Source organism: Mauremys mutica, chromosome 5 (genome assembly GCF_020497125.1).
Source record: "Mauremys mutica isolate MM-2020 ecotype Southern chromosome 5, ASM2049712v1, whole genome shotgun sequence".
Taxonomy (NCBI): Eukaryota; Metazoa; Chordata; order Testudines; family Geoemydidae; genus Mauremys; species Mauremys mutica.
The window spans coordinates 20,313,548-20,339,545 of NC_059076.1; the positions used below are offsets into that span (position 1 = coordinate 20,313,548).

General features: G+C 47.4%; 1 protein-coding gene across 3 annotated transcripts; it reads left to right on the forward strand.

Moving 5' to 3' along the window:
* The first annotated feature begins 309 nt into the window (after window positions 1-309).
* Window positions 310-22,045, forward strand: PRDM8 (PR/SET domain 8). 3 transcript variants are annotated; one of them, XM_045017309.1, is made up of 8 exons: window positions 310-624; window positions 2,414-2,614; window positions 3,171-3,323; window positions 4,107-4,174; window positions 13,757-13,893; window positions 17,792-18,012; window positions 18,865-19,096; window positions 19,673-22,045. In XM_045017309.1, the coding sequence occupies exons 5-8, from the start codon at window positions 13,878-13,880 to the stop codon at window positions 20,902-20,904; spliced, it is 1,701 nt and encodes a 566-aa protein (XP_044873244.1). In that variant the 5' UTR covers window positions 310-624; window positions 2,414-2,614; window positions 3,171-3,323; window positions 4,107-4,174; window positions 13,757-13,877; the 3' UTR covers window positions 20,905-22,045. The 3 variants fall into 3 exon arrangements, with proteins under 3 accessions (XP_044873244.1, XP_044873243.1, XP_044873245.1); XM_045017310.1 differs by having other exon boundaries at window positions 311-624; window positions 13,757-15,673; XM_045017308.1 differs by lacking the exon at window positions 4,107-4,174.
* Window positions 22,046-25,998: the final 3,953 nt, after the last annotated feature.

The following is a 25,998-nucleotide window of genomic DNA, read 5'->3' on the forward strand; positions in this document are numbered from 1 at the left end:
CTGTTTGGTCTTTCCTCGTCTGCCCTCCATCGGAAACAGGGAACATTGATGCTGCAGAGGCTAAACGAGAGGAACATTATTTGCATTGCCCCGAAGAGTCTAGTTTTGCTCCCAGACGCGTTGACTGTTGCGGACGGTGTGTGTTACTGTTGGGCGGGAGAGGAGGGGGGGATCGATGTAGGAATAACAGGGGCAGACAAGAGGCAACTGAAAAGCACCAACATCCAACTTTTGGTGCCTCTCTGTTTCCCTCCGCAGAGCCTCCCTCTGCTTTGCTCTGCTCCTGCTCCTCGGGGGGAGAAAACTGACCCCACGCCGGGCAGTGTTTCAGGCCGAGGCTTGTCCCTCCAGCTCCTCCGGTTCCCCTCTCGCCATCCGCTCCCCGAGCTCCCCCAGCTCGCACGGTGGAAGGGACCTGGGCGCGTCTCCTCCGCCCACCCAAGCCCCGGCTCTTTGTCCAACAGGCTGCTCCGCCGCTGCCTCTCGCCCCGGCTCCTGCCCAGCCCGTCCTTCCGCGCGGACAAGGCGGCTCCACCCGCCGCTCCGGCCCCCGAGCGTCCTGCCCGGCTGCGGGAGCAGCCAGGAGCCGGGTCCCCGGCCCGGGAGCGGGCGGCGGCGCGCGAGGTAAGCGGGGAGGGCGGCGGGGCTGAACTGCTGGCGGCGCTGCGGGCTGACGCCTCGCCCGCTCCAGGGACCGGCGGGCAGCAGCGGGGTCCGCTTCCCTCCTCCCTTCGGGGCGTCCCGGGGCAGGCTGGGGGTCCCTGGCTCCCCGGCTCCCTCTGCACCACCAGGGTGGCTCGTCTCCTCTTCCGCTCGCTTTGCTTTATTACTCGCCTTCCCTCTTCTTTCTTTCTTTCTTTCTCCAGCTCTCTTACACACGCACCCTCTCTCTCTCTTTCATTTGATTCCTCCAGCTTTCCTTAGACATTATCGAGGAGGCAACTCTCCTGCCTTGGCAGGGGGATGGACCAGATGACCTAATAGGAGGAGCACACACACACACACACACACACACACACACACACACACCATCCCTTCTCTCTCCTCCTAGCGGGGAGGGACTTGGGCTTCCAGCCACAGTGGGGCTGAGAATGGAGGCACGTGTGCCATGAACACCGCTCTCCTTCGCAACTGGACTCAGTCCGTTTCATCCGAACCTAAGTGAGGACGAGACCGGTCTTGAGAACCAGAGGGGACGAGGTTACAGGGGATTCTTTCTATTAGGCCCGGGTTAGGTTTGCTGCTGTTATTGCTTTGGGTGTGGAGCCAAATCCCAAAAGGCAATGGAGATCCTCTGCTGAAAACAGTCTTGCCAGCCGCTGGGCGAAAACCCTGGGGGCAAGGGACTTGGGCATAACGGGCTTGTTATGGAGGGCGACCTGAGATGGTGACAATACACACACACGCGCACAAATCCGCACTCCCGAAGAAGCTGCCTTTCCGAGTGTCTCTCCCCCCCTTTCACTCTCCATCTCAGTGTTTGAATGCAACTTTTGGGAAGTCCGACCTGAGTGAGAGCACCGCCGATCAGACCAGCGGGAGAATTCTGTCTCCTGGTATCCCCTGGATTCCCACTCCATTTATTGTGCCGCCCTAACAGGGCTCGGCTAAAAATAATAATTCTTCCCTTCCACGGCTTTCACCCAAGTGTCAGCGCCGGTTCACTGAGTATTCGCCCCAAATCCTCCAGTAAACATTAATCAAGATGGATAGTGAATACAAAATATGTCCCCTTGCCATATCTGCCTCTTAATCCCGAGAGTGATTCTGGAAAGCAGCATTATACAATGCCTCGATTAATCCCTTACACGAACAAATGCCATTTCTGACCTACTCCATTTTCTGTGACTGGGGTCTTTCCAGTCTGATTTTAGCCTCGTTAGAGAAATGTTCAGATGCAAACGGGGACGGGGGGGGGGGCGCGGTGAGAGACCATTAACGTAATATGATGTGTGTTTCAACCAAACAAATTTCTGTTATGGAATCAAATAACACAATCATCCATCCTATAATTACCTGGGAGTGGTGGATGTGTGTCGGGGAGGGGTAGGCTACTCCTAAGTAGACATGGTGCCGATATCATGCTTGTTTTCATTTCACGGATCATTTTCAAAGCCCTCTGGGTGAAGTGACCTCATTCGGCGCTGGACGCGGTGCTTGGCTAGATGGTTGCATGGGCGATTCTGGGTTGCCTAGTAGGTGAAACAAACTACTCCGTGTAATCCCAGTGAGTTGGGATTTGCGCAGCGAAGGGCTGGTTATCGCACTGCTTGAGATTTCTCCATCGGGTGTAGTTAAATTAATACACACACACACACACACACTTACAGACACTTCTACGGCTTTATTCAAAACCGTCTTCTACTCGCTCGTAATCGTAATATGCACCATTGCCTTTGATTGTATTAATTAGGGTACCAAGGAAGATAACGGAGGGTCGAAATAATAAATGACTCGATGGAACGAACTAGCGCCCAGATTTCTGCACGAAGCTCGGGAGTCTCACGTGCTCGCTTGCCAGGAAGAGCAGAAATGGGTTAAAACAACACTGTCACCGTTAATTGTTGGCATCAGATGAATACGGTGCCGGGGTCGCATTATTAAACCAACCAGGGTGAGTGTGTATCGCAGGGAACTGCATGCTGGTCCCCTTCTCCTTTTTGACAATTGCCACTGGATCGCCGTAACGCAGTGTGCATTTGTCGAGGCAAAATACATGGAGCCACTTAGCAATTCCCTGAACCCTGATTAAACTTCCTTTAAAAAAAAATTCATTCTAAATCCGCTGGTGATCAAGGTGAAAGCGGCGTTTCTGCTGGAGTTGGGTTGTTTTCGACGATCAAGGGGGGGAAAACGTTCTCAATCAGGCAGTGACGCTTTGGGGGGGTGGGGGAGTAGGAACCCGTTAAAATTATTTGGCCCCATTAAATCGTTCCCGTACACAGAAGACTCACGCAGGACATTTTGCCACTCTTCACAGTTTTGCTTCCCCCGCTGTATGTTTCAATTGAAAACCAATTAAAGGTTTCTATAAATCTGTTAGCACCCCTTTTAGGTGGGGCCCTCTGATGCGGGCTATATTGCCCTTTCGATGCCTCTTCCTTTTTTTTTGTTTTGTTTTACAATTGTTGTATCCATATAATGCTTCCTTTCTTCCTCTGTCTCTATAGATACAGATCTACAAGGCAAACTAAAGGTTTCAACTGCTATTCAGCGCCTCCTCATTTGTCCCGGAGCCCTAACAGTGGTGCCTTTTCTTCCCTGGCTGCTTTTCCCTGCTTCTGGAGCAGCAGTTATGGTAGAAGCAGATGGCTACTGATTGGGTGAGCTTTGTGGCTTTAATACTGAATACTTTATGGAAAAGGACTTTATCATGCTTGGTTGGTCAGAGGCACAACGGGATGAGATTTATGACTAGGGAAAATAAATCTCTTTAAGTTTCAACTTGCTCTAGCAAAGCCAGGGCTGGAAAACCCCGCATCTTTCTCCTCCTCCTCCCCCCCTTCTTTTCTCCCAAAGTTTAGCAAACGTCTGAAAACTTCGGGAATTCTCACTCGCTGAAGCAGCTGCATCAGCTTGCTCAGCCCTTAAGGCTGTGATGGGAGGGGAAGTTACTTGCTAGCTAACAGGCTGCGGTGTCGTAATGTAGGATCAAAATATGTTCAGAAGTCAAGGCGATCCCCTATGTGGGCTGGGATGCGGACCTGTGCAAGGACTGAAGATTACACGGTTATAAATCCTGATGGTGGCATCCTAATAAGCCACGCAATGCAGGGCGGCCACCAGGCTTTGCTCAAGGAGATGTTTGGGTCAGGCTGCTGGTGGCCTCCCCTCCCTGGCTTTAGGCCACAGCTACACTATGAGTGAGACATTCAAAAGGACTCAGCATTGGCCTCACTCTGTTCCCGTTGGAGTCAATAAGAGTTTTACTGTCATCTTCAATGGGACCAAATTTAGACCAAAGCCCAGTGCTTCTGACCAACACAGTTCTGTCAGTGTTCTGATTACACACAGCTAGGTACTTACATCCTTAAAGCATGACTCAAGTTCTATCTATCTATCTAATGTTTTTTTCTGTTTCTACATGCTCATCACTTGTATCAAAGCACTGAAGACATTACCTGTGTCCCCAGATTGCACCAAAGACAGTCAAGGAACATGGTCCTTGGTCATGGTAAAGGTCCCATCTATATTACATGCTTTTAATAATGATTGGAGATCATGTAACCAGGGCCCTTGAGTTGAGGTCATTGACTTTCTAGGGCAGATGGACCTTTAGACACAGCAGGATTTAGCATAGACTCTGGCCTTAGAGGTACTTCGCCTTCAATTACTCCCACACTCATTATCTCACATACTACTCCACCATTGGGGAGACATTCCCCATATCAACATATAAACTCTTGTTTAGCATTTTTAAGCAGTTAACAAACCAGTGATTTTTTTCACATTTCTCAAACTGTCCTGAGCATTTCTACCAGGTAAACATTGTAGGAACAGATTTTCAAAAGAAAACTAGTGATTTTTGATTCTTTAAATGTTGGTAGCCATTTTTGACACATCTTAAAGATACTTGATTTTCAGAAGGCAGATGTCCAGCATTTGCTGAAAATTCAAACTGTTGGACACCCAAAATAACTAATCACTTCTGAAAATCTCAGTCTTACATTTCCCCCCAATCGTTTTAAGGTCATAATTAATAAACGTTTGGTAAATGCATTTTCCAGTCATGTCTCGATTATTTATTTAATGCTTTGGTGAATACAAATTTGTGTAGATCTAAATAGTTACTGAGCACTTGCTAAACTCTTCTCAGGTCTAAAGCATGCTGGAAGCATTTCACCAGAAGTTGAAGTGCAGTTGGGGGCTGGAGAAATAGCAGAGAGGAAAGGAAAAGGTGTGCATGGTTTGGATCTTTCTCTGTAGTTTTCTGTACATTGGATTAGAGAGGGCTTGAGTAAGCCTGTATGAGGGATCTAAGGTGCCTCATGTTTTTGTTGTTGGGACAGAGATTGTTTTATCTTTGTGGGAGTGAGTTTTAGTTAAAGTCTGAGTCTGTGGAGAGTAAGCTTTAGAGTCATGGTGTTTCAAATGAAAATTTGGGACATCTTTCCAAATATCATTGACATATATGGCAGAATGAGGGCCAATTAGGGGGAAGGGAAATATAAAAGGAATGGGAATGTGGGACTTGTCCTGGAGGTGAGTTGAGAAAAGGGGGAGGGGACTGTGTAGTGGGACTAGTCCTTCAGCAAGGCATCAAATTCAAGAAAAGCATTAGAGGAACTACTTAAAACATTTCCATAACCATGTGTGGAACTGTCAGTAAGTGTTTGTTCATTGAAATAATTCCTCTACACACATGTTGCTGAAGTGCTTATCAATAGACTGGGGGATATTTAAATGGCCACTTGCTCACCAGTAATGTTTCTCTAAGGCCCAGGTGATGCATGCTTATAAGTGCTTAACACATACATTGAGGAATGTGTGGTGTTTTGTCTCAAGTCACTTTCTTCCAAGATGCAACCGTCCATTTTATGGGCTCATCTGCCTTGTACTCTGTCCCTGAGATACTTACCTCAACTTTATGCATTCCCCCAAGTGATGACCATGCCTTTGTGAAAGACTATTCCGCCACTGTGAGACACCAATCTGAACAAGAGATCTCTTTCTTTGATAAGATATCTCGGATGCCAGGTCAATGCCCTAGCCATAATCCAAACCACCCCCATGAATGCAGCCACCAAGGACACTGCTCGTGTCTGTGGGACACCTACATCTCTCAGACATGCTTCCCACTCCCATGAAACTGAGAAGTGCATACAAGACTATTGCTGGGCAGACTGGAAGGGTTTGGATGCAGTGTTACGAGGATTTTGATGAACTGCTCTCTCCATCTCATTTTTATAAAAGCTGGACAGTGAAGCATGTTTGCTTATCCAGTGCTTAACTAAGACAGGGATTTAGATGAGACTCAGATGCCTGAGGCAAAACTCAAAATAAGATGGATGTGATGCTAATGGGGTGAGGAGAAACATCCAGAAGAAGTGGAACATGTAAGGTCTGTTTCCTCTATTATAGAGGTAGTGGTTCTAAACTCTAGGAGTTCTTTTGAACTTCTGGTTGCTCCTGGGTTTCTCAGGTAGAGCAACAGCCTGAAGAGTTGTTTCCCACATGATCTAAGAAGTTGTGACCAAATAAAGTTAGCCATGTCTATTGTACCTCCAAATTAGATGCTGCTGCAATTTCTTCTCCATGGAGATTCCCTCAAGGAGCATTCAGAAACTTCACCTGCAGCAGAAAGAAACAATCCATTTACTTAGCAGAGTGTGATGTATGGATCACATTACACCTGTGTTCCATAGACTGCACTGGCAACCAGTTTGTTTCTGACTTGATTTTATTTGATAAAGCCTTATATTCTTTGTATCCTGGTTATTTTAGATACCACCTATTTCCCTAAGTACCGCAGTATTTGAGATCAGTTGAGATACCCTCCCTAGAAGTCCCCAGATTTGAATGATAGTAGATGGAGGCAGGACATAACCAAGTGTCAGGGCCTTGGATCGAGAGTTTCCTTCCTATGTACTTCTAACAAAGCCTGGAAAGCTTCTGTGTTCCCTCAAGCCTAGCATAAGTAAAAGGTATGGTTGAGGTGAGTTTCTTCCCTAGGTTTAGACTTTTCCCAATGGTTATTTGTATTTAATTAGTGTAGTTCATTATAAAAATGCATAGACATGATTGATGGGTGCATATTTTGTGAAAGGAATAAATAGATACTTCCTCCGGCCTCCATTATTCTCACCTCACTGAAAAGAGAAGCAGCAAGATTTGAGGCAGCATCTACCATTCAGAAGTGGGGAATCAAAAGCATCTGTTTTCCCTTCTCCCTGAAATATGGATGGAGGAGGGAAGGCCTTTCAGGACCAGGTCTGAAAGTTAGGCCCTATCTCACCTGGGAATGCAGGAATAAATGGGTGAAATTCTATAGCCTATGTTACGCAAGAGGTCAGAATAGGTGATTATAATGGTCCCTTCTGACTTTAAAATCTATTAATCTACGAAGAAAGATCTTTTTACAACAAATCTGTATGCAGTGATTTGATCTGATTCTAACAAATTGTGGGGCGGGGGAAGCATTATTTGACATGGATAGGGATGGATTAGCCCACCTATCTATCTAGCTTGCCTATCATACTCATCCCCATGGTAACTTTACATCTAAGAAAAATCTTTAATTGAGTGTAACCTTTTTAAAGGGTAAGTAATTTTTAGGTGGGCAAACTACATTATAGAAAATAATCCATTTCACTTTACACAGACTTAATTTTCTGCTCTGCCTCTACTATGGCAGAGCAAAATCTTAGGGAAACTCCTTATAATTCCCTCTTTTACCTATTTCAGCTACTTTTTTCTTCCTATTAGTAAGAGCACCCCCTTTTATTATGTTTTCATTTTCTATTCAATACTGTATATTAACTCATATATATGTATATGAATGTGTATTTATGTGGATGGGTGTATGTACTCCCTATACACACATATTGTCCATTTCCCATACCAGTGCCTGATATCATATTGAATAAAGTTTAATGCATATGACAATTAGCCAATAATAATAACGTGCTCATTTCAGCAATCCAGTGCCCTGTCGCTGTTCTTTTGCTCCCAGCTATATTATTTAGCAAATCAGTCCCATTTAGTTCCACTTTATTGCCCAGTTGTCGTTTGAATTTATTATTAAATATCCTACCCAGTGTCCCCACGATTTAGGAATCTCTCCTCCTCCCCTCCCCAAGATTTAACGTCAGTTATGAGTCAAACAAGCAGGATTAAGAGCCTCACTGGGTTATCTACCAGCCTTCACTTGTGAGAATCTTTGAGGGGGGGTTCTCGCGGTAAATGTGCCAGATAGAACTCCCCAAATCATGAAAACCCGGAACAGAGTTTCCATTCGGATTTAGCTTTGCATTCAGGCTGTCACTGAGATACCAGGGGTAGGGAATCGCACATATAGGGAACAACACGTGATCTGACAAAAGGCAGGAGACTGCTTGCCCAGCAAAGTGGCATGTGTGATAATTACAGTAACAACTCAGAGAATATGTGGCGTGGGACTCTTCCCTGTTTCCTTCAAAGCTGGGGTCTATCAATTAGTGCTTAATAGGGACAAATGGCAATAAGTCAGTGGGAGTGGGAACTAAAGCACCAATGCCAACTAGTTGATTAGGAACGCAGATTACCAAAACCCCATCAAACCCTGAATTTCAGCCAATCAGAATAGGGGGCTGGCTATTTAACATTGGCTACTGTAAAAAAAAATCATTCCTCTTTCTTATGAATGGCACATTTTTCACGTGGTGTGAAAAAATAGTCACATGACTGATTACCTAGCTGAAAAAGGCAAATGTGAATGCAAGCTTGAGGCTTCCAATAATAGCAACAACAGGCTGAGTTCTCTCTAACTGTAGCTAAGAATACGATTGGGTCAAGGATGTTCTTCACGCTGGGTTTGAATTACAAATATTTGCAGATAGCGGGGTCTCACCTTCGTCGCCTCACGCACAAACTGTAGTCATTCCCCTTGCGGGTAACGCCTGAATCTGAGACCGGGTTGAATCCTCCCTGGGTGCAAATGTCTCGCTGGTTCTGTACATCCCCTATTTGTATCACATCCCCTGTTTGTGGCCACAGAGAGAGGCAGTGAAAGAGCTCTGGGTATCTGTTCCAGCACTCTGTTCTCACTGCTACTTGTCAACTAATTCCGCTCACCACCCAATCTTTTACCTATCTTCAGACTAAAATAACATAAACCTGAAATCAATGGGGATGAGAGCGTTCATATATATACACACATACATTTCTTTCAATATTAAGTAATATATAGTCCACGAATCTAAACAATACACATACAGAGCGTGTGTGTGTGTGTGTGTGAGAGAGAGAGAGAGAGAGAGAGTCCACATCTTTGTGGCACTCAGATATTTTGGTAGGTGGGTTAGAACCAAGGTAAAGCAACACTGGCAGCACACCGCAGCAGAACAGATTCTGATGTAGACGGGTTTCTTTGACTAGCGTAGGTTCATGAAACTGACAACCGTAGTGTAATTTTTAGCTATCAAATCAGCACGCTCCCTTCACTGACTCACCAATATTAAGACGTTTGTTAATTCGAGTTAATTAGCATTCGATTAATTCAAGTTCAAACAGGCCCACAGATTAGTCTAGACAAACTCAGAATGACTACCACGCCAGTACCCACTCCTGCCATTCCCCAACCCCCAAACATACCTGGGGATGATAGTTTCTGTGCAGTCCAAGGTAATTTATTAGAATTTAGACTATGCCCATGTGGAGTTTCTTGACTCTTTCAAAAACATCAGGGGTCAAATGTACCTCTCTGTCTCTTCCTAGCTTTCGCAAAGATTGTGTTGTTGGTGGGGGTGGTTTTCAGATCTTCTTCATTTGTATTTTTGACGAATCTTGTCGACGTGTTTTTAACTGATTCCAGGTCATCTGTCTTTCCTTATCACTACCTGGACTTAGAAGAGCACGTTCAAGAACCCAAAGTCATCTTTACAATTAACCAAAATTAATTCCCACCGCAAACGCACACAGTGTGTTTTCACAGCTAGACACCACCGTCACCTTTTATTTCATCCCTCAGATCCATGGGGGAGCATGAGCATAGAAAAAACACCTTGGAAGGGAAAACTTTTCTGGGCAGTGTGGTCTGACGGTTAAAGCAGGGGACTCGGGGTCAATAGACTTGAGTTGTTTTTCTGCTCTGCCGCTGTTATTGCCTTGCTGAGCGAGCCTGTTCAAGTCACGTGAGGTCTCTCCGTGACTCAGTTCCCCCCTTTGTAAAATGGCGATAATACTAACAACCGACCTTTCCAAGGCCGCGACACAAGATCATGCCATGAAACGTGCTGTAGATATTACTCTTTAAGAGTGGGACTTTTATCGGTCTAGGGACTGCAGGATCAGCCCCGTGTAAATATGTTTAATGATTGTTGTTGCTCCAGTGCGCTAAAAAAAGCTCCCAATCACGTAACCTAAACCGTCAGTTTAAACGGGCAGCGCTTCTGTCGTTCACATCTGAATATGCTGAGTATAAAAAGCGTGGCTCGCTGTGCATTTAAAATGGATGCTACAGTTTTCTTCTTCAAACATTTCATCCTCCCTTAGTGCTTCTCCTTACCCCTATCTGCCCCTCACAGGGGACCATTTCACAATGAGGAATTTGGGAAGGGCTTGGTTTGAATTATAGAATCATAGAAGACTAGGATTGGAAGAGACCTCAGGGGGTCATCTAGTCCAACCCCCTGCTCAAAGCAGGGCCAACCCCAACTAAATCAAGCCGGGCCTTAAAAACAGGAGTAAGCCTTACTCACAGGAACGCCAACAATGTCTAGCACGAGTAATGCTGACTCACCATTAGTTGTAATGGAGTTGCTTTCCCGTGTTCTGAACTGATGACCTTCCCCTGATCATTTTCTCAGGACCACCTAACTGCGAAAACAAAGATAATCAACTGTTGCCGTAGACTACGCAGTATAAACGGAACGGTTCAGAGTATTGCCTTGACAGCTGTTCCCGAAATGCACCAAATTATCTGAATATAAACAGTCACAGACCCAGACATGCCCATGTAGATTGAGGTGTGTCCTCTGCGCACGTACATGTGTTCAGCACGAGCTGCATGCATTTGAAGTCATGAGTATAGATTTACAACTGAACTACATTAAAACTACTCTGGATTTGACCTATTCCAGCGGTCCCTGTTTTACTATGGGGCCTTATGGTCCGTCCCTCTCCATATCAGGCTCCGTAAAAGCTTTTCCTCTGCGGCAGTAGATTAGAACACAGGCTATTGAATGTAGGGTTATTAGTGTCAGAGCCGTGCATAGACTCAGCAATGGTCTACCCGATGGACACACACCTAGACTAGAGCTGGATTGCTTTGAATGTTGCTAAAATCAGGACATTTGAAGACAATTCATAGCAGAGCATGAGAATCTAAACACTGTTTTTTGTATATACACGATGGGATTCTTTACCTAACTTTTTTAAAATGTAGATTATCCTCCTTCATTGTCAATACAGCTCATGGGTTTTTTAAATTGCTCTCACCTGAGTCGCAGCATAATACTTAAAATGGTTCTTTTGAGAATATTCTTATTTCTCTGATGCCTATTAAGCATAAAGCCAAATCCTGCTAGCTTCATTCTCAGGGATTACTCGACTAAGTGAATAAAATTTGTCCTAGCAGGGACCAGCTATGTAATTCACTTTTACTCCACCCCTTTAAAAGAAGCTTTCAGGGTAGCATAGTTCACCTTAGATCTCTTCTTTAAGAAAACCAAGTTGCTTCTGTAGACTAAAAATGCATTTCTACTTTTATGCAACTCGTATGTTTTGCCATACATCCTAGCTTGGTGCTAATTACAAAGTCTAAAATAAACTGAGCTTGATGACCAAGGTGAGATCTGCTGAAAAAAGTTTTCCTGTAAACGAGGCATTTCCATATTTTTGCTTGTGAGCTGTTTAATTTGAGATACCGAATTCAAACTTTCATTTAAAAGAGATCTTTCTAGCGTGTTCCTTGAGAGGCCTGTTTCATTTTATTTGTTGATTATTCTTCAGAGCAGGTGTCTGTAATTTCTCAGCCCAATTTTTGCAGTCCATATTTAGACTTTAGGAGTCTAAATACATGTGCTACAGTAAATAATGCAGGCTCTCTCCCACCGTTTGTATGACTGAATAGGACTGAACCTGCTGAGCTTCAGAGTAACACTTAAGCTATGCCCTATGACAGGATGTGCAGAGGGAATTTAACCTCTAATATGATTTTGGTTAATCAAATTTCTCCCACTTATGCAATTGGGCCCGATCCTGCTTCCACTGAAGTCATTAGGAGTTTTGCTATTGACTTCAATTGGAGCAGGATTGGGCCCATATACGCGCACTCACCCACCTCAGTAATCTTGAAGCTTCTTTCCATTTAGTTTAGAAAAATAGCCATCTCTGACATTACAAAAAGATATTGTAGCTTTCTTATTTTTGGCTTTTTTTCTGGACTAATGTACCAAAGAATGTACAAAACTAAAGGCACAGGATATTTTTTTACGGGAAGGGGACTGGCTTTGTTTTAGCATTACTGTTCCCTTCATGTTTTAATTGGAAACACAAACTTTAAAAGGGACCGGTTCTGGGTACAAAACTATTCTTCTGTGAGGCTTAGATGAAGCTGTTGACTGGGGTTCATTTTATAGTAGCTGGATAAATGCACACAAATATCTTAACAATCCTTTTCAGTGTCAGGGCATTTCGGTAACTGATACCATCGAAGCAATTTCAAACTAGTTTATGTACCGTGGGGTCCCTTAAAATTCTCGCAAATAAAAATAACGGGTACATTATCTCTTTCCCCCTATTAATGACGGTCATTTGGACAATTTATATCACAAAGCAAGAACAGCATCATTTAAAACACAGGGGAAAAAATCTTGGAGGCAGGAATTAATGCCTAAATTGTATTTACTCCCATATCTGTAATGTTATGTCAATCTCTCGTCCAGGAGACGAAGGGTTTTGTTGAATTAATAAGATAAATGTTGAAAGCATATTATATGCAGCCTTTAATCCTAATGTCAGAAAAATCGTAATTATGGGGGGGGGGATAAGTGAATTTGAAAGCCAAGCATTATCCAACTCCCTGATTGCAAACTATTCCTATTCGCCTCGTGAAATGCTCGCTTGCTTTTTCTTTCTTTCTTTCTTTCTTTCTTTCTTTCTTTCTTTCTTTCCATCTACGTTGTGTCGGGAAGGTTGGAGATAGGTGAGGATCTGGTAAACAGCCTGTTTTTGTTCTGAAGGTGCCATCTCATCTGTATAGTGACCATGTAAAAGGACCTTTTCCTTTACAATTGAAAATGCAAAACTTACTGGGAACTTCCCCCAAAGCTTTGAGAAAGGCAAGCTCGCTAACGGGCTAAGGGTTGTACCCGCTTCTAAAAAGAGAGCAATCATGTGAACCGAAAGGGTGGTTAGGCAGGGAAAGGGCGGGCTGCTTCACCGGGCGGCCCAGCCTCCACAGCAGCTGGGGAAGGTACTAGCCTCGCCTTTAAGCGTCAATATAGACGGGTGGCGTTTGGAAGCAGCCCCCTGGTGCCTTTTATGCGGCCTGCGGTTCCCGGCGGAATCCCCAGCTAGCCTCGAGGCGCTCACCCTTAGTTAGGGCCATTCCTCTCGCGGCTGCTGCTGCTGCCAGCCCTGCCTCAAGCATCCCCCCTTCTCCCTCTCATCCTAGCGCAGGGAGAAGGGGCTTGCGGTTACTCGGCGAGTTTGCTTTAGTTCTGCCTGGTCCTTTTGGTGTGGATTTCCCCAGCTCATTGTACAGCGGTTTATCTGATGGGGCTTTGCGGATCCCCTTCTCTGGGGCTCTTGTACCGGGGTGGGAGGAATAGCCCAGTGCAGGAGCGTTAGGCGTCACTAGTAACAAGAGGGGCCGCTAAACACGACCATAACCTAGTGGATGTAGAATGTGTGGACGAGAATCCCCCAGGGAGTCTGTTCCAGGCGAGGCACAATATCACCCACAGGTAATGGTCTAAAGAGACTTGAAGGGAGCTGGGGGTTCAGACGTTGCCTTTGGGAAGCCAGAGGCGGCAGAGAGAAGGGGGGGTGGGGAAAGCAGCCCATGTTAAGCCCTTTAATTTCATTCTCTCTCTCTCTCTCTCACTTCCCGCAGAGGCTTGCACCTATGGCTGCGGTGTACCAAGCGGACAAAGCCATGGGAGAGCTCAGGGATTCTCCTCGCCTCGGTGCCGAGAGGTCAGTGACATCAGAACCATTCTGCGCTGCTGCGAGGGATGCAGGGAGGCGCAGGTCAGTGGGTTAGGAGGTCTCCTGATCCCTTCTTTTTCTGCTCCTCGGCCACACTGCCAGCCCCAGGAACCCCTTCCTGAGGTGACCCAAGAAGACCCTGAGATGTCAACTTCCGACACTGCTACAAGCCACAAGAGGAACACCCCCCCCCCCCCGCGCAGCACTGATATCACTACCCTCCCCTCATAACTTTTCATCTTTCCCCCGGGATGTGCAGCGCCTGGCCGAACTCCCCCCTTGCTATTCCTTACTGCTAAAACGTGCTTATTCAGAGGAAAGTCCCTTGTTTGTTCCAGGGCTAAGGAAGAAAGGTTCAGAGCAGCGAGAGAGCAGTAAAATATCCCAGACGAAATGGGGGGGGGGGTGGAGGGGATTTATTATATTTAATTTTAGAAAAAAAATGGCATGTAGCTTTCATGGTCTCTTTGCAGAAGAGAGGGTCTCCCAGGGGAAGGACCCTGAGCACATTCACGCTGGAGGAAACTCCAAGCCCATCTCACTGTGGGCAAAGGATCTTTTGGTTTCTAAAACGAAAGGAAAAACGACAGCAATAGACCACAGAATAGCCTATGACCTGGGCAGACACTTGCAGGCCAAAGTCAGCGCCAAGGCTCTTCCTTGCATTGTAAGACCAAACCCCCGTTGGCTGCAGAGCAACATTTCCGACAGTCAGAGTCCTGTCTCGCTCGTTAGAGATCCCAAAGTTTAATAGTTTGTGGGATTCCACGCAGGGCTTTAAAGCCCCAGAGAACACCTCCCCAGCAAGGGCTCTTTGCTGAATAAACAAGAGGAGGGAAAATTCTGCAAGTGTACACTGGGCCCAAAGCCAGGGAGCGGATGGTACATGCAGCGAGATACTTGCAAACAGGTGAAGATTATCTTCAGAGCAGCGAGCAAAGGGATTGAGTGGATCTAGAAGGGTGGCTATTGGGCCAGGACCATTGGCGTTTTAGCAATGAAATAAGAATGGCTACAGTAACATGGGGGCATTTAAATACCCCCCAACCTGCTGTTAAACCTCGTCCTAGCCTAGTGAACAGCTGCAGAGCGATGCTTGCTGACTAAGGAAAGGGGTTAAATTCTCCCCTTTAATCAAAGCAAGTATTCAGGAGTTTCCCCCCTCCAGGATCACCATCTGTAACGGGAGCGCACGGGGAATGTGCCTCCTTCTTCTGAGATCCAGGCTGCAGTTTGGCTAGAAATTCTTGCTGCCCACACATACACCCGAAAAGTCACAATAATAAATAATAATAAGCATGATGAAGGGGTTTTCGTGTCATCCCTTTAAAATGAAAGGGCCCTCTTTTATTCTTAGGCCGCAAAAAGCGCTTTAAGAGGCTGCTCTCAAAGCTTTGGGCTCTGGCAAAGGTGGGGGGGCGGGCAGCACCTCCAGGTAGCGAGCAGGAAGGGGAGACAGGCCGGGAGAGCGCCGAGCCTACTAAAGAGTTAAAGGGAGGGGACGTGGGCTGTCACGCGTCATTGGGCAGATTATGTGCAGCAAACAAAAAGTGTGCGTCTGTGTGCCAGTCAGTCACTGCATCGGGTCCATCTGCACCACTCGCTCCTGCTCGCCCCTCTCTCTCTCTCTCTCTCTCTCTCTCTCTTTCTGTCTCTCCTTCCACCTCTTTGCACAAGGCACCCAGGACAGCAGCCCTACCCTCTCCCACTGCCATGGAAATACACTGATACAATAGACACTGGGCGGGACGCGGAGAGCAGCCCATCCTTGGCCACTGTCGGGTTTCCTGGCGTTTGGGATTATTTTCTGACCTGGTTCCTGGTAAGTAAATATGCATGCGAGGGGGGCGCGGGGTTGGTTTCTTTCCTAGCAGTAAAAAGGCCGGGGGAGACACGCCGCCGGCCAGCCTGATACAAAGGAAAAGGAGTTTTAAACAGAAATAGACGGGGGTGAACACTGAGCTCCGCTCGGTGCAGGGAGACAAACAATGACTGGAGGTGGCTTTGCTTTGGCGAGCGCGCCGGGCTGTGGAGAAGGGGGATCGAAGGAGAAAGAGAGGACCACGGGGTTGGTTTTTGTTAAGCAGTGGGGGCGACAGGGAGGAAGCGAGGCGGGGAGCTCTGTGGTCCCCGTGTGTGTGTGTGGGGAAGGGGGCAGTTAAACCCCTGGTCCCGAGGAGCGTCCCCCGGTATTGTTGTTACACAGAATTGTGTTTGAATGACGCTGCCACCTCTCCTACAATGAAAAGCTCGTGGGAAAGGGATTTAACATTAAATAAATAAACAAACAAACAAGTGAGGGAGCTCGGGGGGAGGGAGAGACTACCACTGAACTGCAGGGAAATAAAAGGAGGCGAGAAAACGGGCACGTTTTAAAAAAAATAATCCTAGAAGCGGTGGGTTATTTGATGCTCTTTTTATACTGCTCCGAACCGGGTAAGGGGGTGGGGGTGTCTTTCGCCACCGTAGAATAATCAATGAAGTTGCACGTTTGAGGGTTTAATTTCGCTCTGGGTGAGAGACAACTATGACACGGATTAGGGCAAAAGACACCGGTGGTTTAGAAATGCCAGTTTTAGAGGCATGGTCTAGTGGGTTTTTTTTTTAAATCAGTTTTAGAACTGAAGTGCTTAATTGGATGATAAATCACAGGAGGATAAATCAACGACAGTAACAATATTATTCTATAATCACCTGTTTTCAATAAATAATTAGGGGCCGCTACTTCCTGGCCCTTCCATCGCTGGCTTCTAAAGAAATAAGTGACTGATGGCACAGTTATCTATTAAAATATGGGGGGGGACGCCAGTTCAAGGGTTTTATACAGTCTGCCGGTAGAATATTTTTTTTTTAAAGAAAAACAAATAATATAGATCGATACCACTTAAAAAGCAGCCACAAACTAGGCTATTTGTAAATGGAGGCAGAATTCCCAACGGGTTGTGCAGCTATTCATCTCTCTCTCGGCTTTGTGAACCGGAGTATAGAGGATCGGTAGTTTTTGGAAAAAGCTAAGCCGAGGGTGATTTAAAACGGGAAGCCCCAGCGCTAGAGACCTGCCAATATAACAGTAACGTTTTACAGAGGGAATGTCATAGCTGGGATGGTCAAAATTCACAACTCACTTCCCAAATTGTATTCAGAGCCAGAGACTTTGATGCGTGTATGGTACCTGCACATTCACAAGTCACATTTGACTGAATCGATCCCCTTGTATAACAAGGTAACTGGGATTCGCCCTCATCCATAAATAAGCGTGTCGAGGTAAAAATAATTACCTCTGCTTGCTGCTTTTAATTAAAGTCTCGGAGGGAAAGTGCTGGATTATGATAATGAGCAGACATACGTTCCCTCTTGTAGAGTAGAGCTAAAGGTTAGCTGACATGAAATCAGTGACATTGACAGTCCACTTGAAATCCATTCGCTATGCTCGTCTGTCACAGCGTGCAACAGAGCACTGGACTCTCTTTAGAAGAAAAAACCCAGCACAGCAGCTCTGCAGAATCCTGCTCGGATAGAAGCTCCTGAGCTGCGTTTCTTTTTGTGCAACTCCTCGAAGTTGCTTTAGCTTTAGAGGATCAATATGCAGATTTCCCCCCCCCACCCCCTCCGCGTGTATGGCTAATGCACAGAGCCACCTCTTCTGTATTCCTGTTATTAGGATCTCCTAATAAATGAATCATCGCCACAGCTTCCTCGAACCTCTCCTTTCATTCATTTCCATACACCGTCTTTTATTTTTTAAATATTGCACAGATGAGAGCGGCTTGCCTGGGCTGCCAGTTTTTTCAAACATTTTAATTAGGAGTCGCGATTACGTTTTTAATCCCCATTTTTCCCTAAGATCAATGACACTCTTACTTGGTATTAAAAAAAAAACCCAAAAACCCGTGTTCCGTGCCCTCAGTACAAGTTATGTAACTCGTCTCTCCGCCTGCAGTGATGGAGGACACCGGCGTTCAAAGGGGTATATGGGATGGAGACGCCAAGGCAGTCCAGCAATGTTTGACGGATATTTTCACCAGCGTTTACACCACCTGCGATATCCCGGAAAATGCGATCTTCGGCCCTTGTGTACTGAGCCACACTTCTTTGTATGACAGCATCGCTTTCATAGCGCTTAAATCCACTGACAAGAGAACCGTCCCTTATATATTCCGGGTAAGGATGGTTTGGTTCCAAGATGTAAACGCACTGAATTCTCTCCCCGCGCTCTTTGCTTTTGCAAACGAGCCGCTGGGACACAAGGATGCACTTTTGGAGGGTGGGGACTGAATTCACCAACGTTTTCCACCTCAGACAAGGTTTTTCCCTACAGAACTCAAATTGCCCTTTTAATCGCTTGGTTGTGCCGAATGATTAATACAGATCGGGCCAAATTCTGCTCGCCTTTGCCACCCCCGTAACCCCGTTGACTTCAAAGGGACTACTCCTGTGATGAAAGCCAGCAGGACTGACCCATCATCAGCTGTCATTTACATACGCATCGAAAACCTTTGGGGGGAAAAAATCAGATGATTATGGTTGTAGGTGCCTTTGCAGAGCTGCTGCTTATGGTGGCATTTAAGACAGACTGAACAGATGTTTCAAGTTTTAAAACATTTTAATGGATTTAATGCTCTTTTAGCAAATCTTGCTCTCCCTGTACATCCTTCCCTCACTCACAAAGGAGGAGGGAGAAGTGATCCTTTGGAATCCTGGAAGATTTATTTACATTATTCACTTCACATAAGCCTTATGCAGATGTGGCCATGTAATTGTGCCTTTATGAAGTTTGGGGGAGAACAGGCCGCATTCACATTGTCCTTTGCTAGCACAAATCAATTAAAATGTTTAAATAGTAGATGGCAGGATTCAGTGGCCTAGAAAAGCCACATGTATTTTTCAAGACTTGCAAACTTCCGACAAGCGCTGGTGCCTGTCCTTGCCGGAGCCCGGTGAAAAGTCTGTGGGGGTGAGGAGTGTGGGAATACTTGGCCTCCTCTGATTTCTTGCATTCCCTTCCTTACGTAGGTGGACACTTCAGCAGCGAATGGCTCCTCCGAAGGTCTAATGTGGCTCCGTCTGGTCCAGTCAGCCAGAGATAAAGAAGAACAGAACCTAGAAGCTTACATCAAAAATGGACAATTGTTTTATCGGTCCCTTCGCAGGATCGCCAAAGACGAGGAGTTATTAGTTTGGTATGGGAAAGAACTGACGGAATTACTGTTGCTCAGCACCGCCAGATCCCACAGCAAGATGAACGGTAGGTGCTGCGTCCAGGCCAGGGTTCTGTGTCTCCCCCGAAGAGCTGGGTTGGGTTTTTTGCTTTTTGTTTTCAAGCTATTTAATCCATATAATGCGAGTGATAAAGATTCAGGTGAGGAATATGCAGCCAACCAAGTTAGAGAGAGGCGAGGTGTGGACTGAGCTGAGCAAATTAGCTTGACTAAAGGGATGTTAATTAGGTAGTGCAGAGCATCACTGATAAACATATTGGAAATGCAAGATGAGATTAGGGGCTACAATCTGTTAGTTTATACTCCACGGGCTCAAAAGCAAAAAGTGACACGGATAAAGGGCCATTCATTGACTATTCTGGTAGAGCCTAGAGGCCCTAAGGATGGATCGGGGCCCTATTCCGCCAGGTCCTGTCCACACACAGAATAGGGGCCGGTCCCCGCCCCGGAGAACTGAACGGACTCCAGTCCCCATCCTCTGCCAGTCCGGCAAAGGCGCGAGCCCTGCCCAGAGTTAGCGGAGGGGGGGGGGGTGCTGCTGCTGCTGCTGCCGGCCCGGCGGTGACTAACCGGTGGCTGTTGTGTGTTGTGTCCCGGTGCAGGGTCGCCCCCGCACACCTGCCTGGAGTGCAGCCAGCGGTTCCAGTTCGAGTTCCCCTACGCGGCCCACCTGCGCTTCCGCTGCCCCAAGCGGCTGCCCAGCTCGGAGCCCAGCCCCGCCGAGGAGCCGCGCGGCAAGGCCAGCGCCAAGGAGCCGGCGGCCAGCCTGGGGCCCGGGGCCACCAAATACTGCAAGCCCGGCGGGCCGCTCCGCCCGCACTACCCGGGCCCCGGCCAGGACGGCGGCACCGCCAAACCCTCCACGGACTTCCACAACCTGGCCCGCGAGCTGGAGAACGCCCGGGCGGGCGGCGGCTCCCCCAGCCGGGGCGCGGGCGGCAAAGCCAAGCGCCGGTTCCCGGAGGAGCCGGGCGAGGAGCGGGGCCAGGGGCGCCTGCCCTCCTCCCCCCGGGAGGAGCTGGTGTGCACCCCGCAGCAGCAGTACCGGCCCGCGGGCAGCTACTTCGGCCTGGAGGAGGGCGGCCGCCTCTTCGGGCCGCCCAGCCCGGAGACGGGCGAGGCCAAGCGCAGCGCCTTCGTGGAGGTGAAGAAAGCCTCGCGCGGGCTGGAGGCGGCGGCGGAGGAGGCGGCGGAGCAGCAGCAGCAGCAGCAGCGCGCCTCGCCCGCCGGCGCCGGGGACCCGCTGCTGGGCGCCCGGCCGCTCTCCGGGGGCAGCCCGGCGCGGGGCAGCGCCTTCACCACGGTGCCGCAGCTGGGCGCCAAGGCGGAGGAGCGGAAAAGCGCCTTCTCCCAGCCCGCCCGCTCCGCCTTCCCGGCGCCGCTGGGGCTGGCCCCCAAGCTGGGCGGCCTGGGCGAGCCCTGCCCGGAGGCGGCCGCCGCCCGCCTCTACCCGGCCGACCCGCTGGCCGCCAAGCTGCCGGGCGCCGCCGAGCCGCCCAAGCAGAGCCCCTTCCTCTACGCCACCGCCTTCTGGCCCAAGAGCGCGGCGGCGGCGGCCGGGCCGCTCCCGCTGCCGCTGCCCTCGGCCCTGACCCTGCTGCCGCCCTCCTTCACCTCGCTGTGCCTGCCGGCCCAGAACTGGTGCGCCAAGTGCAACGCCTCCTTCCGCATGACCTCCGACCTGGTGTACCACATGCGCTCGCACCACAAGAAGGAGTACGCCCTGGAGCCGCTGCTCAAGCGCCGCCGCGAGGAGAAGCTCAAGTGCCCCATCTGCAACGAGTCCTTCCGCGAGCGCCACCACCTCTCCCGGCACATGACCTCCCACAACTGAGCCGGGGGGACCGGGACACGGCCACGCACCCGCCCCTCCACCCCGGCCCGCCTCTGCCCATCGCGGGGGTCACAGCCGGGGAGGGGGGGGTTGCATCGTTTCCAAGCTGATTTGGGGTGTTTCCGAGACCAGGTGGGTGAGGCGCTGGCTTTGATCTGCCGGTGAGAGGGAGACGCTTTCCAGCTTGCCTAGGGTGACCAGATAGAAAGTGTGAAACATCCAGACTGGGTGGGGAGGAAATAGGCTCCTACACAAGAAGAAGCCCCGAATATGGGGACTGGCCCTAAAAAATCGGGACATCTGGTCACCCTAAGCTTACCCAGAGCGCTTCTTCAGCTTTTGGGGGGTTTGTTTTTGTTTTTAGCAACCCACCTGAGATATCAAGGTCAGATCCCCACTTGCCAAAATTAGCCTGCCTTCATTGTCTTTGATGGCGCTATGGTAATTTACAGCAGCGGGGGATCTAGCTGGCCCTTGATTGTCAGAAGGCAGGTACCTAGCACTTTCTGATAATCAGGCCTCTTGAAGCTGTCTCCGTTTGAACAAACACCCCAAATCATTAGTCACTTTTGAAAGTGTAGGCCTTTACCTTGCAGCATACCAGACCAAGAGGGGGAAGGGTTGGATTTTTTTCTCTCTAGCTTCTGTTCGAATGCACGCATTTTCACTTTCCCCAAATAAAAATAAAAAAGAACTTTAAAACTAATAAAGTACATTTTTAAAATGTCATATATTGCAACATATTGATGCATTTGTCATACCTTTCTACTTAAATTATTAAGCACTTATGGTTTAGATGTAATAATTATATGTAAGGGTAAATTTTTATTTTAGATATAAAGTTTTAAAAAAAGGAAGGAGGATGCAATGCTTTCTGCATTTGATGACAGTTTGTGTTCTTTCAAAAAAAAATAAAAAAAGGACTTGACTCTATTTAAGTTTCCAAGGGGGAAGTGCATGTATCATGAAATGATTATGGACTTCAGTGCAGAATGTCCTCAATTCTGTAAATATGTATTTCCTTTTAATACAAAGTGTAATTTTGTGCCAGTGAAATGAAGTCTGCATAGTTATGTGTTTCTTTTTTTCCCTTAAAAAGATTTTATTCAACTTTATAGTTTATCTGGGTATGTTGGATGCTTTGACAATAAATGACTTTATTTTCTTCAAAGCACTTGGATGTTGATAAGTACTCATTTAGAAAGAGTGGCCTATCTAACAGGGGTAAAATGCTAAGACTATATACTATAAAGGAGAAATACATATATGATCCTTTAGAAATAGTGGGCAAGAAAAATAATTCAGTCCCCTTGTTTCTGAGCACAGTATAATTAACAGTGGTTAGATACAGCAGTGTTGCACCACTGTATGAGGAGATATACAGCTCCAGAAAGCAACATCTGATTATCATTTGGAAACATTGTGCTGATGTGTTGGGTTTCATGTTCAAAGGACAAAATATTTAGACAAGCCTGCCTGCCATTTAGCTGACCCTTCCATGTCAGCTTTCTTTTCGGTAGCCGTGTAATTAGCATCTTCACAAATGGCTGGAGACAGATAATTTATATAACTAGATCTATAAGGAGGGTTTAAATTTTGTTGTACACTCTGTGTGCCCGTGCAGGAACGACTGCAACATTTATGTCCCTCTGTCATTAGGAGGCCAGTTGGAAATCCTTCTTTTAAAAGGCACCAAATTCATATGGTTTTAGGCTTGCGTTTGGCTGATCTCTGTGCACAATACCTTATTTTGAAAAAGCCACTGATGCTGAATGGCACCCTAGTAAATACAGCCCAGGCACCGCACTGTTATGTCACATAAGAGATGTGCTTTTAATACTTCCTGAAAAGAAATAATAGTAAATCGCCATAAATATACTGTACTGATAGCGTTCCAATACTATTTAAAACGAACTAGACTAACTACCCATGTCTTTAAAACCTTGTTAGCACAATATTAATTCTTTACAATAAAAAAAAAGGGATAGAAAAATCCCAGGTAGGAAGACGAGCAAATGGGGTAATCGGAATACTGCAATAACTTTAATGTGAATATGCTGTTCCTCTAGGGATATAGACATATACACGGCCAATTGTCACTCCTAGTAACTGTCGTCAGACAGTTACATCCCTGTACCTATGATGTCACGGTGGACTTCTGGCGATTCGGAGTAGAACCCGGAAAAGTGGCAGATATGTAATACAATTGGGAGGTTATGGTTTTCAGTGCGAAACCGCTTCCATGGAATGATATCCCCGGTAGCCTTGATTAAGGTCCTGCTCTTCGAACCTGCGGCCACTCACCCAGACACTGTATCCCTGATGTAGCGGTGAAGGGCGAACTATACGCGTTCCCCCCCCCGGCTTATGGAAGGTCTCAGACCTTCAGTGGAATTTCCACGTCTTTTCTAATCAGTGAAAATAACTAGACACGTCTAGCCATCATCATCCCAGATTTGATTGAGACACGAGTATTGACTAGATTAAGATCGAATCCAACCGCTTTATGTAGCATACAAGGGGTTTAGTGGTGCCTTTCCCCCCTTCCTTCTGCTGTTACTCCATAATAAAACCAACTCTTTCCCCGCTCGTGCATGACATTTTCCTTTGTGTACAACTGTGGCTATGACTTTGGCCTGACTGCTTTTGCGTGGAAAGAAAACGGCCTTTTGTTTTGAGCCTCCTGGACGTAAATCACTAAAGTCATGTCACTTTCCCTTCCCAGGGTTGGCCATTTTTTCCCTAGGCTGCCAGGGCTTCAAAGCCCGCTGAACATTGACATCAGCAGGCTCCGAACCAGACGGTGATGTCCGGGATGTGGGCAGCGCTGCTAAAGATCACACGCTGGTGGAATCCTTGGGAACGTGAATCAAATTGTGCCAACCGTTACTCCGGCGCCATGTAAACGATGTTAGAGCGGATTGCACTTTGTAAGCGAGGGTAGAATTTGGCCCCTAATCTGTTATTTCGGGATGCAAAAGCACCCATTGACGTCAGTGGGAGCCCAAGCAATACAGCAGCTAGCATGTGTATGTGACTGTTTGGGATTCCCTTTCAGAGCGGCCAGACACACTTTGCACCGATGTGGTCAGCAGCTTTCAGGTGCCTCGCCAGTCAAGCGAGGGCTGGTGCAGACAGACGTTTGAGGGATACCTTTGCAAGAGAGACTCTTGACATCATCCAAACCGAGTGAGCAGGTTCCATCCATCCCTCCTACCTATGCCAGGGGTAAAATAACAGCACGAAAAGCAAACCCCCCCGCAGAAAGCTTGACTGGGTGGAATGGTTACAAAATCTGTGCGTGTTCTAGGGTGACCAGATGTCCTGATTTTATAGGGACAGTCCCGATTTTGGGGTCTTTTTCCTATATAGGCTCCTATTTCCCCCTACCCCCTGTCCCGATTTGTCACACTTGCTGTCTGGTCACTGTGTTCTGATTATTGAGTGTCACTTGGTTTACACACACGCACTTACAAGCAGACGTAGTTGAACGATTCTACAATAGTTTGCATCCTTTTTAGAACGGCAGGTTAAATATAAATGACATCCCACATTACCATGGGTACACAGCCCTGTGTGTTATTCCTGTGGTTTATACCGCAGTTAGAAATTGGAAAACACAACGCAAAATGGAAACTTTCCGCTACCTACATTCTTTCTCAGGGGCGGCTCCAGGGCCCAGCACGCCGAGTGAAGGCAGCCTGCTTGGGGCGGCAAAATGCCTAGAGCCGCCCCTGCTGCTAATTTCATTTATCGGCAGGGCCCCACACCGCTCTTTACCCCGGAGTTATAAAGCAAGGACCCGATCCTGCAAACTCGGTTTTTGTCTGGACTGCTCGCGAGCAGGGTTTGCACAGGGGGTCTTAAATTCCACCCTTTCCCCGGGAGAAGCGTTTAGCGCCCTCTTCCGCCCAGCAGCAGCATCCTCAGGCCAGTTCTCTTTCCGTAGCAAGGATCCGCGTCAACTCTCACCTCCCTATTCCCAGCCCCGGAAAAAGCTTGGGTGGAAACCTGGGCTGAATTGTTGTCAGTGGCAAAATTCCTGTTGAATTCAGTGGGGGGCCGGGATTTCGCCCTCCAATGGAGATTCTTTGCTCCCCAGGTCGAAGAAAGGCCTTAGATTCTTTCTGCCCTAACCCTAAATCTAGCTCAGCAATTACAGGCACTCAGCACAAATCTGCCTGCTTGGTCCCTTTACCGAGACTGAATTCCCAGGAGTGGATCTGTCCAGCACTACCCCCTTCATTACCTTTTGTTATTACCTCTCCCCCCAAAATGAGATCCCTCAGTCACAGCTCCCTTCCCAAACTCTCTGACACTGTACTGCCATGGTCTTGCCTTGGAGCAATCAGAAATACAGCTCTGAGCCCATATCCCTGTTGGGAGAAAAGCACTTATTTGTGTGAAACTGATTTATCGCAAGCCATTTCTACTGAGCCCAATTCCTGGCTTGCCTGGGGATCTGATTACTTGTTGAAACTAGATGTAAAATGCTTGCTTTGGTGCATCCTTTAACTCCTAATAGGGGAATCCCTCCTTCCAGAGGACAGAGTTCCTCTCCGTAATTAGACAGCGGTACGGAAGGATCTGAAGTGACCTGAAATAAATGATTCGGAGTCGAATTTAAACTAGTCACTAGGAAAAGGTCTAACGTGAAAATCCCGGAGCTGGAAACGGCCATGTTTCCCCCTTTTCGAAAATCCACTCCAGACTCAGCGTTTTTCATTTCATATTAACAACCTATCCCGCATTACTCCCAGGTTAAACCGGCAATAGCCACTTGTTTGCGATCCAGCCTTTCGCACATTCCGATCTAAAGAGGAATCTAAGATTTCGCCCCCGCTAATACAAGCAGACACTTCCAGCTCTGAATGCTGCAGCAGCCAAGCAGAAGGCATCCACACAACATTAATGTTAATTAAACAGGAACAAAATGCTAACCCGAGACAGCTTGCTTGTTGGGGGGTTTACTTTGTAAGGCTCTTGAAAATTTCGCGCAAAAAAAGGAAGGGAGCTCAGCAAATTGTAGCCCAAACTTTATCTCCAAACAACTGAATTTATCCATTCGCTTCTGCTTAGCTGGTACAACTGGGG